The 12,058-nt window shown below is 44.6% G+C and overlaps 2 protein-coding genes across 2 annotated transcripts; one reads left to right on the forward strand and one right to left on the reverse strand.

Annotated features, from left to right (window-relative positions):
• Positions 1-216: 216 nt before the first annotated feature.
• Positions 217-3,328, reverse strand: LOC143817092 (uncharacterized). The gene is made up of 2 exons (XM_077298202.1): positions 2,585-3,328; positions 217-270 (listed from the first exon to the last, which is right to left on the reverse strand). The coding sequence occupies exons 1-2, from the start codon at positions 3,326-3,328 to the stop codon at positions 262-264; spliced, it is 753 nt and encodes a 250-aa protein (XP_077154317.1). The 3' UTR covers positions 217-261.
• A 4,812-nt stretch (positions 3,329-8,140) lies between these two features.
• On the forward strand, positions 8,141-11,250 carry LOC143817102 (uncharacterized). Its single transcript, XM_077298229.1, has 2 exons — positions 8,141-8,884; positions 11,199-11,250. Exons 1-2 carry the CDS (start codon positions 8,141-8,143, stop codon positions 11,205-11,207), a joined length of 753 nt encoding a protein of 250 aa, XP_077154344.1. The 3' UTR covers positions 11,208-11,250.
• The last annotated feature ends 808 nt before the right edge of the window (positions 11,251-12,058 follow it).

The following is a 12,058-nucleotide window of genomic DNA, read 5'->3' on the forward strand; positions in this document are numbered from 1 at the left end:
GGTCATTTAAAATGCAATTAGCACTGTCCAACGACAGGATATATACGAGAATGGACACAGAGATATGCTGTGTTGTGTATACAGGCAATTTGCATATGTTATAAACATACATATTACATTTGAGTAGGAGTCCAAACCATATATTGAAAAAAAGGGGAAAGGAGAACAAAAGCAGAAGGAAACTTAGATAGACTCTATATAGTAGTAGGGGATCTTACCAACTCCACCGGTGGGGAAAGCCGAGTGGATGCGTGCGATTATTCAGTGGGTCTAAGGAAAGAAATGCATTACGTTAGCAAGTCTATTTCTCGATTGAGGCCTCTTGGGCTGAGTGTGTCCAGTGTGTAGATCCAGTAAGTTTCACGCTGTTTTAATAGTAGGGTATGATTCCCACCCCGTCTCGGTCTGGGAACTTTTTCGAGAACTTGGAATCGTAATTGAGATATATTGTGCCTAGCTTCCTGAAAGTGGGCGGGTAGAGGTAGCCAGGTCTTACCACATCTGATGGTTGATTTGTGGCTTGAGATACGGTCTCTAATGGCCTGGATAGTTTCACCTACGTAAAGTAAGCCACAGGGGCACTTGATGATGTATATCACATAGTTGGATTCGCAGGTGTGATAGTCCCTTATGGGGTAGGTTTTACCTGTACGTGGATGAACTACCTCACTTCCTTTAATGATATTAGAACAGCACATACAATTCAAGCATGGAAATGTGCCCCTTCTTTTTTGTCCACTCAATGTGCGAGTCAGTGTTTGTTTATGTGATCCAATGTCAGCCCTAACCAATTTGTCCCTAATGTTCGGTGGTCTACGTAGGCACATAAGGGGGGGATTTCTGAAAATCTCCACTTTGGGATAAGCTTTGGTGAGTAGGGGCCACTGTCTTTGGATCAAGTTGTGAATTCTTTGCATGGAGGGATGATGACCATGGACAAAGGGTAATCTTGGTGGTTTCTGTGGCGGGATTGCTGCAGAATCTACGTCTGACAATATTTTGGTCATTTCCGTGTTAAGAAGTGTACGTGGGTATTGTCTGTCTTCGAACTTTTTGGCCATTTCACTCAGTCTGGTTTGTCTGACAGTGGGACTTGATACGATTCTAGAGACTCTTTTAAATTGAGATCGGGGAAGGCTGTTTCTTGTGGATTTGGGATGGCAGCTGTTGTATAATAGGAGATTGTTGCGGTCGGTGGGTTTGCTGTAAATGTCGGTAGTGAGAACCCCTTGGATATCTTTACATATTTTGGTATCCAGGAAAGTGATGGTCTCTGTGTGATGTGAAATTGAAAATTTGAGTTCCGGTCTCACTTCGTTGATGGTATTGTAAAATGTGGTTAAAGTGGTGTGGTCACCCTGCCAAATGCAAAAAATATCATCTATGTAACGGTACCATAGAAGAGCATGTTGTTGAAATAGTGAGTTGGGGTAAATGAAATCCTGCTCAAAGCGGTCCATATATAGGTTGGCGTACGCCGGGGCTACGTTTGAGCCCATAGCGGTCCCGCACGTTTGGACATAAAATTCATCCTCAAAAAGGAAATAATTCTCTCTAAGTACCAAATTGAGTAATTCAAGACAAAGGTCGTGGGAACGTCTGTCGATATTAGCCTCCGTTAGTGTGAGGGAGACTGCCTCAATCCCCTTATCATGTGAGATTGAGGTGTACAGGCTGCTAACGTCTAAGGTGTATAGGATACTGTTAGCTGGAACTATCTTGGTATCTTGGATTTTTTTCAGGAAGTCACTAGTGTCCAGGATGAAAGATTTAGTTTTGTGAGTGTATGGCGTGAGCAATTTCTCTAGGTAGATAGATATGGGGTTAAGAATGGAATCGGTGGTTGCTACAATGGGGCGTCCCGGTGGATTTTGCAGATTTTTGTGGATTTTTGGGAGGATGTATAATACTGGAGTTACTGGGTGTTCATTTGTCAAGTATGTTTTGGTTTTGGCATCGATGGTTTTTAGTTGTGAATGTCTAGTGAGAATGGCGTCAATCTTTCTCCGGATGTTATAGACAGGGTCTGATTGGATTTTTTTGTAAGTTGTGGTGTCTGATAACTGCCTTTTGACCTCAGCTGTATATTGGTTTTTATTCATCACTACGACAGCTCCTCCCTTATCCGCGGGTTTGATAACAATGTTGCTATTGTTTTTGAGTGAAGAGAGTGCTTGTTTTTCAGGTGGTGTTAAATTGTGACGGACTGGGAGGAGACCTACACGTTGGTCGTGGATAGTCTCCTTGATGTCTCTATCTAGGAGGTCAATAAAGGTCTCTACGGCATGGTTTGTCTTGGGGGGCATGAATTTGCTGGGGTTTCTCAGTCCCAGTTGGTCCAATGTGATTAATGACCCTTCGTCTCGATTGGGTAATGTCCCTAATGTATTGCCAGTGGGGTGTGAATTGCCCTCAAAATGTACTTTTAATCTTATGTTGCGGTAGAAGCTTTGTAGATCCCTTTCTAACTGAAAAGAGTCCCATCTGAGGGTGGGGCAGAAAGATAGGCCTTTGTTCAATACCTTAAGCTCCAAGGGAGAAAGAGAGTAGTCAGAGATGTTTACAACTAGGTTTGGACCCCTACCTGTGATCGAAGTGTCATCTGGCGTTCTCGATCTTTTCCTTCTCGACCTCCTGCATGGCGTCCGCTTGGGCCTAAAAAAGCCGTTCTTGTGGTTGAGGCTCCGCCAGTGTCGCTTCCAGAGCCAGGGGAGGATCCCCCAGCCGGTGAGGAGTCCCCGGATGCTGTGTTTCTTCCTGGGCGGCGTGATCTCGGATATTGTCTTCTGTGGGCTGTGTCCTCCCATCGGTAGACTCTGTTGCTCAGGTAGTCCTCGGTGTCTCTTTGAAATTTGGTCCGTTTTCTTTCCTCGAGAGTCTTTTGGTGTGTAGACAAGATGGAATCAACCTTACTTTTCAAGGTGTTGAACTCGGTGCTGGTAAGGGTAGAGGTGAGCTGCGTCTCGATGGTAGTGATCTTTTCCTCGGTTTCTTTGATGGCTTCCTGTAAGAATTCAATTGTTAGTAAGATGATATCAAGTGAACATTTATTGAGTATTTTTTGAAAGGTAGTGCAATATTGTGGGTTGTCTGAGAACAAGGTTGGTCGTAGGTTACAACGTAGGCCCCGTGGTATCTTCCCTTGTCTATGATATTCCCCAAGAGTGGCGCAATGCAGATCATATGCTATAAGTCTTTTTTTCTCCTTTTCCCAATCTCTCGTTTTGATGTCTTTATTGGGTATGCGTAAAAAGTCAGTCTTTGTTCTTATCTTAGATAAGATTGTAGATCCAGTGGCATCATCGTACACGTAGGTTTCGGAGGACATGAGTTCAGTCGGTGCTGGTAGCCAAAAATTTTTTGTAGATCTATGAAGCTGTGATGGCCCGCACACGACAAAATTGAGAGTGACGGTGCTAGTGAAAGGAGCCAGAGGTTCCTAATATACTGGGTATGGAGATCACTGCACACGTACAAATAGAAAGTATGCTTTAAGTGGAAATTTATTTATAGTGATTTTCAGAAAAAAAAGGGCGACTGGTGAGCGTTGACGTTTCGGCTAATGTATAGCCTTGATCACAACGTCGCTAGAAAAAATACAAATATTTACAATTAGATATGAACAATACGTAGTGTATATACATATATCAAGGAATGTACATTAATATACAGAATTTACAATTGAGGTATTCATGTACAGAGAATAGGTCTCTGTGTAACCTAGTAACGAGATGTCATAGAAAAACATATGCAGATAAAGAGGCATACAGACATATTTATTAAGAGAGACAAGTATAGGGAGATTCATATCATGGTGTATATCCTATATAGAGTGAGTAAGGTAATACGGTGGCCTACCCAATATATGGAGAGTCTATCTTGGTCTGAGACCGTGGTGTTGTAGGGCAATGGAAATGGTGTATCCTGTCAGAGTAGATAAAAAGAGGGGCATATATACGTTGAAGTCCCATGGGGTAAGCATGGTGTGTCTTTACCGTGTGAAGAGGTAACTAGGACCTACCCTTGAAATTTAGTTGGTTGTCATATAGCATAGAGTATCCTCTGCCTTGTGGGGCACAATCAACGTAATGGTTGGAATGAGGATGGGAATCCTATGTCAAGGGGCCTGTGGAAAGGTATGATAAAGTCATTCTGGAACAAGTTGTCTAATGTGTCCTGTAGGGTATGGTAGGAACCTACCCCAGTGGTATGCACGGGGATTTCCGTGTCCAGGTGTGGGGTCCAGACCCCAATGGGTATGTTATTGTGATGCCCAGCGTCTGTCCGGCAATGGCTGTGAAAATTAGTAATATAACATTAGCCACCGTGAGGCATAATGAGGATAACGTGAGTATACTTATCTTTGAGTATGTAACCTACGTCCATAGGTGGCGCAGCGGATGTGAGGCTGACACTCCCGTGTCTAAGCTGAGACTGGCGCTGGGAGACTGTGCGCGCTTCTAATCATAGAGCGCTGTGGGGTCATGTGACCGGAAGTGGTGGGGACGCTGGCGCTTGCGCTGTTCAGGCTGCAGATGTATGTGGCCGGCACCGTTTGTGTGTTGTCATGGGGATCGAGTGGGGAGATCGGCGCCTGCGCAATGGTGCTCTGATAGAGACGCTGGTAATTGCGCTGTGAAAGCTGACAGGGTTTTTTTTAGTTGTCATGAGGATCAGGTGGGGAGGAGGTGGGGAGAACGGTGCCTGCGCAGTAGTGTCCTGCGGTGGACCTAGTGACATGAAGAGGAAAAAGGGGTAGGGGGAGGGGGAATAGAACGGGATGGGCGTAATACTGGAAACAATGTACAAGGTGAATGCATACACGGAATTCTATAGACATCTAGGTCATTTAAAATGCAATTAGCACTGTCCAACGACAGGATATATACGAGAATGGACACAGAGATATGCTGTGTTGTGTATACAGGCAATTTGCATATGTTATAAACATACATATTACATTTGAGTAGGAGTCCAAACCATATATTGAAAAAAAGGGGAAAGGAGAACAAAAGCAGAAGGAAACTTAGATAGACTCTATATAGTAGTAGGGGATCTTACCAACTCCACCGGTGGGGAAAGCCGAGTGGATGCGTGCGATTATTCAGTGGGTCTAAGGAAAGAAATGCATTACGTTAGCCAGTCTATTTCTCGATTGAGGCCTCTTGGGCTGAGTGTGTCCAGTGTGTAGATCCAGTAAGTTTCACGCTGTTTTAATAGTAGGGTATGATTCCCACCCCGTCTCGGTCTGGGAACTTTTTCGAGAACTTGGAATCGTAATTGAGATATATTGTGCCTAGCTTCCTGAAAGTGGGCGGGTAGAGGTAGCCAGGTCTTACCACATCTGATGGTTGATTTGTGGCTTGAGATACGGTCTCTAATGGCCTGGATAGTTTCACCTACGTAAAGTAAGCCACAGGGGCACTTGATGATGTATATCACATAGTTGGATTCGCAGGTGTGATAGTCCCTTATGGGGTAGGTTTTACCTGTACGTGGATGAACTACCTCACTTCCTTTAATGATATTAGAACAGCACATACAATTCAAGCATGGAAATGTGCCCCTTCTTTTTTGTCCACTCAATGTGCGAGTCAGTGTTACTTCTTAACACGGAAATGACCAAAATATTGTCAGACGTAGATTCTGCAGCAATCCCGCCACAGAAACCACCAAGATTACCCTTTGTCCATGGTCATCATCCCTCCATGCAAAGAATTCACAACTTGATCCAAAGACAGTGGCCCCTACTCACCAAAGCTTATCCCAAAGTGGAGATTTTCAGAAATCCCCCCCTTATGTGCCTACGTAGACCACCGAACATTAGGGACAAATTGGTTAGGGCTGACATTGGATCACATAAACAAACACTGACTCGCACATTGAGTGGACAAAAAAGAAGGGGCACATTTCCATGCTTGAATTGTATGTGCTGTTCTAATATCATTAAAGGAAGTGAGGTAGTTCATCCACGTACAGGTAAAACCTACCCCATAAGGGACTATCACACCTGCGAATCCAACTATGTGATATACATCATCAAGTGCCCCTGTGGCTTACTTTACGTAGGTGAAACTATCCAGGCCATTAGAGACCGTATCTCAAGCCACAAATCAACCATCAGATGTGGTAAGACCTGGCTACCTCTACCCGCCCACTTTCAGGAAGCTAGGCACAATATATCTCAATTACGATTCCAAGTTCTCGAAAAAGTTCCCAGACCGAGACGGGGTGGGAATCATACCCTACTATTAAAACAGCGTGAAACTTACTGGATCTACACACTGGACACACTCAGCCCAAGAGGCCTCAATCGAGAAATAGACTGGCTAACGTAATGCATTTCTTTCCTTAGACCCACTGAATAATCGCACGCATCCACTCGGCTTTCCCCACCGGTGGAGTTGGTAAGATCCCCTACTACTATATAGAGTCTATCTAAGTTTCCTTCTGCTTTTGTTCTCCTTTCCCCTTTTTTTCAATATATGGTTTGGACTCCTACTCAAATGTAATATGTATGTTTATAACATATGCAAATTGCCTGTATACACAACACAGCATATCTCTGTGTCCATTCTCGTATATATCCTGTCGTTGGACAGTGCTAATTGCATTTTAAGTGACCTAGATGTCTATAGAATTCCGTGTATGCATTCACCTTGTACATTGTTTCCAGTATTACGCCCATCCCGTTCTATTCCCCCTCCCCCTACCCCTTTTTCCTCTTCATGTCACTAGGTCCACCGCAGGACACTACTGCGCAGGCACCGTTCTCCCCACCTCCTCCCCACCTGATCCTCATGACAACTAAAAAAAACCCTGTCAGCTTTCACAGCGCAATTACCAGCGTCTCTATCAGAGCACCATTGCGCAGGCGCCGATCTCCCCACTCGATCCCCATGACAACACACAAACGGTGCCGGCCACATACATCTGCAGCCTGAACAGCGCAAGCGCCAGCGTCCCCACCACTTCCGGTCACATGACCCCACAGCGCTCTATGATTAGAAGCGCGCACAGTCTCCCAGCGCCAGTCTCAGCTTAGACACGGGAGTGTCAGCCTCACATCCGCTGCGCCACCTATGGACGTAGGTTACATACTCAAAGATAAGTATACTCACGTTATCCTCATTATGCCTCACGGTGGCTAATGTTATATTACTAATTTTCACAGCCATTGCCGGACAGACGCTGGGCATCACAATAACATACCCATTGGGGTCTGGACCCCACACCTGGACACGGAAATCCCCGTGCATACCACTGGGGTAGGTTCCTACCATACCCTACAGGACACATTAGACAACTTGTTCCAGAATGACTTTATCATACCTTTCCACAGGCCCCTTGACATAGGATTCCCATCCTCATTCCAACCATTACGTTGATTGTGCCCCACAAGGCAGAGGATACTCTATGCTATATGACAACCAACTAAATTTCAAGGGTAGGTCCTAGTTACCTCTTCACACGGTAAAGACACACCATGCTTACCCCATGGGACTTCAACGTATATATGCCCCTCTTTTTATCTACTCTGACAGGATACACCATTTCCATTGCCCTACAACACCACGGTCTCAGACCAAGATAGACTCTCCATATATTGGGTAGGCCACCGTATTACCTTACTCACTCTATATAGGATATACACCATGATATGAATCTCCCTATACTTGTCTCTCTTAATAAATATGTCTGTATGCCTCTTTATCTGCATATGTTTTTCTATGACATCTCGTTACTAGGTTACACAGAGACCTATTCTCTGTACATGAATACCTCAATTGTAAATTCTGTATATTAATGTACATTCCTTGATATATGTATATACACTACGTATTGTTCATATCTAATTGTAAATATTTGTATTTTTTCTAGCGACGTTGTGATCAAGGCTATACATTAGCCGAAACGTCAACGCTCACCAGTCGCCCTTTTTTTTCTGAAAATCACTATAAATAAATTTCCACTTAAAGCATACTTTCTATTTGTACGTGTGCAGTGATCTCCATACCCAGTATATTAGGAACCTCTGGCTCCTTTCACTAGCACCGTCACTCTCAATTTTGTCGTGTGCGGGCCATCACAGCTTCATAGATCTACAAAAAATTTTTGGCTACCAGCACCGACTGAACTCATGTCCTCCGAAACCTACGTGTACGATGATGCCACTGGATCTACAATCTTATCTAAGATAAGAACAAAGACTGACTTTTTACGCATACCCAATAAAGACATCAAAACGAGAGATTGGGAAAAGGAGAAAAAAAGACTTATAGCATATGATCTGCATTGCGCCACTCTTGGGGAATATCATAGACAAGGGAAGATACCACGGGGCCTACGTTGTAACCTACGACCAACCTTGTTCTCAGACAACCCACAATATTGCACTACCTTTCAAAAAATACTCAATAAATGTTCACTTGATATCATCTTACTAACAATTGAATTCTTACAGGAAGCCATCAAAGAAACCGAGGAAAAGATCACTACCATCGAGACGCAGCTCACCTCTACCCTTACCAGCACCGAGTTCAACACCTTGAAAAGTAAGGTTGATTCCATCTTGTCTACACACCAAAAGACTCTCGAGGAAAGAAAACGGACCAAATTTCAAAGAGACACCGAGGACTACCTGAGCAACAGAGTCTACCGATGGGAGGACACAGCCCACAGAAGACAATATCCGAGATCACGCCGCCCAGGAAGAAACACAGCATCCGGGGACTCCTCACCGGCTGGGGGATCCTCCCCTGGCTCTGGAAGCGACACTGGCGGAGCCTCAACCACAAGAACGGCTTTTTTAGGCCCAAGCGGACGCCATGCAGGAGGTCGAGAAGGAAAAGATCGAGAACGCCAGATGACACTTCGATCACAGGTAGGGGTCCAAACCTAGTTGTAAACATCTCTGACTACTCTCTTTCTCCCTTGGAGCTTAAGGTATTGAACAAAGGCCTATCTTTCTGCCCCACCCCCAGATGGGACTCTTTTCAGTTAGAAAGGGATCTACAAAGCTTCTACCGCAACATAAGATTAAAAGTACATTTTGAGGGCAATTCACACCCCACTGGCAATACATTAGGGACATTACCCAATCGAGACGAAGGGTCATTAATCACATTGGACCAACTGGGACTGAGAAACCCCAGCAAATTCATGCCCCCCAAGACAAACCATGCCGTAGAGACCTTTATTGACCTCCTAGATAGAGACATCAAGGAGACTATCCACGACCAACGTGTAGGTCTCCTCCCAGTCCGTCACAATTTAACACCACCTGAAAAACAAGCACTCTCTTCACTCAAAAACAATAGCAACATTGTTATCAAACCCGCGGATAAGGGAGGAGCTGTCGTAGTGATGAATAAAAACCAATATACAGCTGAGGTCAAAAGGCAGTTATCAGACACCACAACTTACAAAAAAATCCAATCAGACCCTGTCTATAACATCCGGAGAAAGATTGACGCCATTCTCACTAGACATTCACAACTAAAAACCATCGATGCCAAAACCAAAACATACTTGACAAATGAACACCCAGTAACTCCAGTATTATACATCCTCCCAAAAATCCACAAAAATCTGCAAAATCCACCGGGACGCCCCATTGTAGCATCCACCGATTCCATTCTTAACCCCATATCTATCTACCTAGAGAAATTGCTCACGCCATACACTCACAAAACTAAATCTTTCATCCTGGACACTAGTGACTTCCTGAAAAAAATCCAAGATACCAAGATAGTTCCAGCTAACAGTATCCTATACACCTTAGACGTTAGCAGCCTGTACACCTCAATCTCACATGATAAGGGGATTGAGGCAGTCTCCCTCACACTAACGGAGGCTAATATCGACAGACGTTCCCACGACCTTTGTCTTGAATTACTCAATTTGGTACTTAGAGAGAATTATTTCCTTTTTGAGGATGAATTTTATGTCCAAACGTGCGGGACCGCTATGGGCTCAAACGTAGCCCCGGCGTACGCCAACCTATATATGGACCGCTTTGAGCAGGATTTCATTTACCCCAACTCACTATTTCAACAACATGCTCTTCTATGGTACCGTTACATAGATGATATTTTTTGCATTTGGCAGGGTGACCACACCACTTTAACCACATTTTACAATACCATCAACGAAGTGAGACCGGAACTCAAATTTTCAATTTCACATCACACAGAGACCATCACTTTCCTGGATACCAAAATATGTAAAGATATCCAAGGGGTTCTCACTACCGACATTTACAGCAAACCCACCGACCGCAACAATCTCCTATTGTACAACAGCTGCCATCCCAAATCCACAAGAAACAGCCTTCCCCGATCTCAATTTAAAAGAGTCTCTAGAATCGTATCAAGTCCCACTGTCAGACAAACCAGACTGAGTGAAATGGCCAAAAAGTTCGAAGACAGACAATACCCACGTACACTTCTTAACACGGAAATGACCAAAATATTGTCAGACGTAGATTCTGCAGCAATCCCGCCACAGAAACCACCAAGATTACCCTTTGTCCATGGTCATCATCCCTCCATGCAAAGAATTCACAACTTGATCCAAAGACAGTGGCCCCTACTCACCAAAGCTTATCCCAAAGTGGAGATTTTCAGAAATCCCCCCCTTATGTGCCTACGTAGACCACCGAACATTAGGGACAAATTGGTTAGGGCTGACATTGGATCACATAAACAAACACTGACTCGCACATTGAGTGGACAAAAAAGAAGGGGCACATTTCCATGCTTGAATTGTATGTGCTGTTCTAATATCATTAAAGGAAGTGAGGTAGTTCATCCACGTACAGGTAAAACCTACCCCATAAGGGACTATCACACCTGCGAATCCAACTATGTGATATACATCATCAAGTGCCCCTGTGGCTTACTTTACGTAGGTGAAACTATCCAGGCCATTAGAGACCGTATCTCAAGCCACAAATCAACCATCAGATGTGGTAAGACCTGGCTACCTCTACCCGCCCACTTTCAGGAAGCTAGGCACAATATATCTCAATTACGATTCCAAGTTCTCGAAAAAGTTCCCAGACCGAGACGGGGTGGGAATCATACCCTACTATTAAAACAGCGTGAAACTTACTGGATCTACACACTGGACACACTCAGCCCAAGAGGCCTCAATCGAGAAATAGACTGGCTAACGTAATGCATTTCTTTCCTTAGACCCACTGAATAATCGCACGCATCCACTCGGCTTTCCCCACCGGTGGAGTTGGTAAGATCCCCTACTACTATATAGAGTCTATCTAAGTTTCCTTCTGCTTTTGTTCTCCTTTCCCCTTTTTTTCAATATATGGTTTGGACTCCTACTCAAATGTAATATGTATGTTTATAACATATGCAAATTGCCTGTATACACAACACAGCATATCTCTGTGTCCATTCTCGTATATATCCTGTCGTTGGACAGTGCTAATTGCATTTTAAATGACCTAGATGTCTATAGAATTCCGTGTATGCATTCACCTTGTACATTGTTTCCAGTATTACGCCCATCCCGTTCTATTCCCCCTCCCCCTACCCCTTTTTCCTCTTCATGTCACTAGGTCCACCGCAGGACACTACTGCGCAGGCACCGTTCTCCCCACCTCCTCCCCACCTGATCCTCATGACAACTAAAAAAAACCCTGTCAGCTTTCACAGCGCAATTACCAGCGTCTCTATCAGAGCACCATTGCGCAGGCGCCGATCTCCCCACTCGATCCCCATGACAACACACAAACGGTGCCGGCCACATACATCTGCAGCCTGAACAGCGCAAGCGCCAGCGTCCCCACCACTTCCGGTCACATGACCCCACAGCGCTCTATGATTAGAAGCGCGCACAGTCTCCCAGCGCCAGTCTCAGCTTAGACACGGGAGTGTCAGCCTCACATCCGCTGCGCCACCTATGGACGTAGGTTACATACTCAAAGATAAGTATACTCACGTTATCCTCATTATGCCTCACGGTGGCTAATGTTATATTACTAATTTTCACAGCCATTGCCGGACAGACGCTGGGCATCACAATAACATACCCA

The sequence above is a fragment of the Ranitomeya variabilis genome, chromosome 3 (assembly GCF_051348905.1).
Source record: "Ranitomeya variabilis isolate aRanVar5 chromosome 3, aRanVar5.hap1, whole genome shotgun sequence".
In the NCBI taxonomy this organism is placed as follows: domain Eukaryota; kingdom Metazoa; phylum Chordata; class Amphibia; order Anura; family Dendrobatidae; genus Ranitomeya; species Ranitomeya variabilis.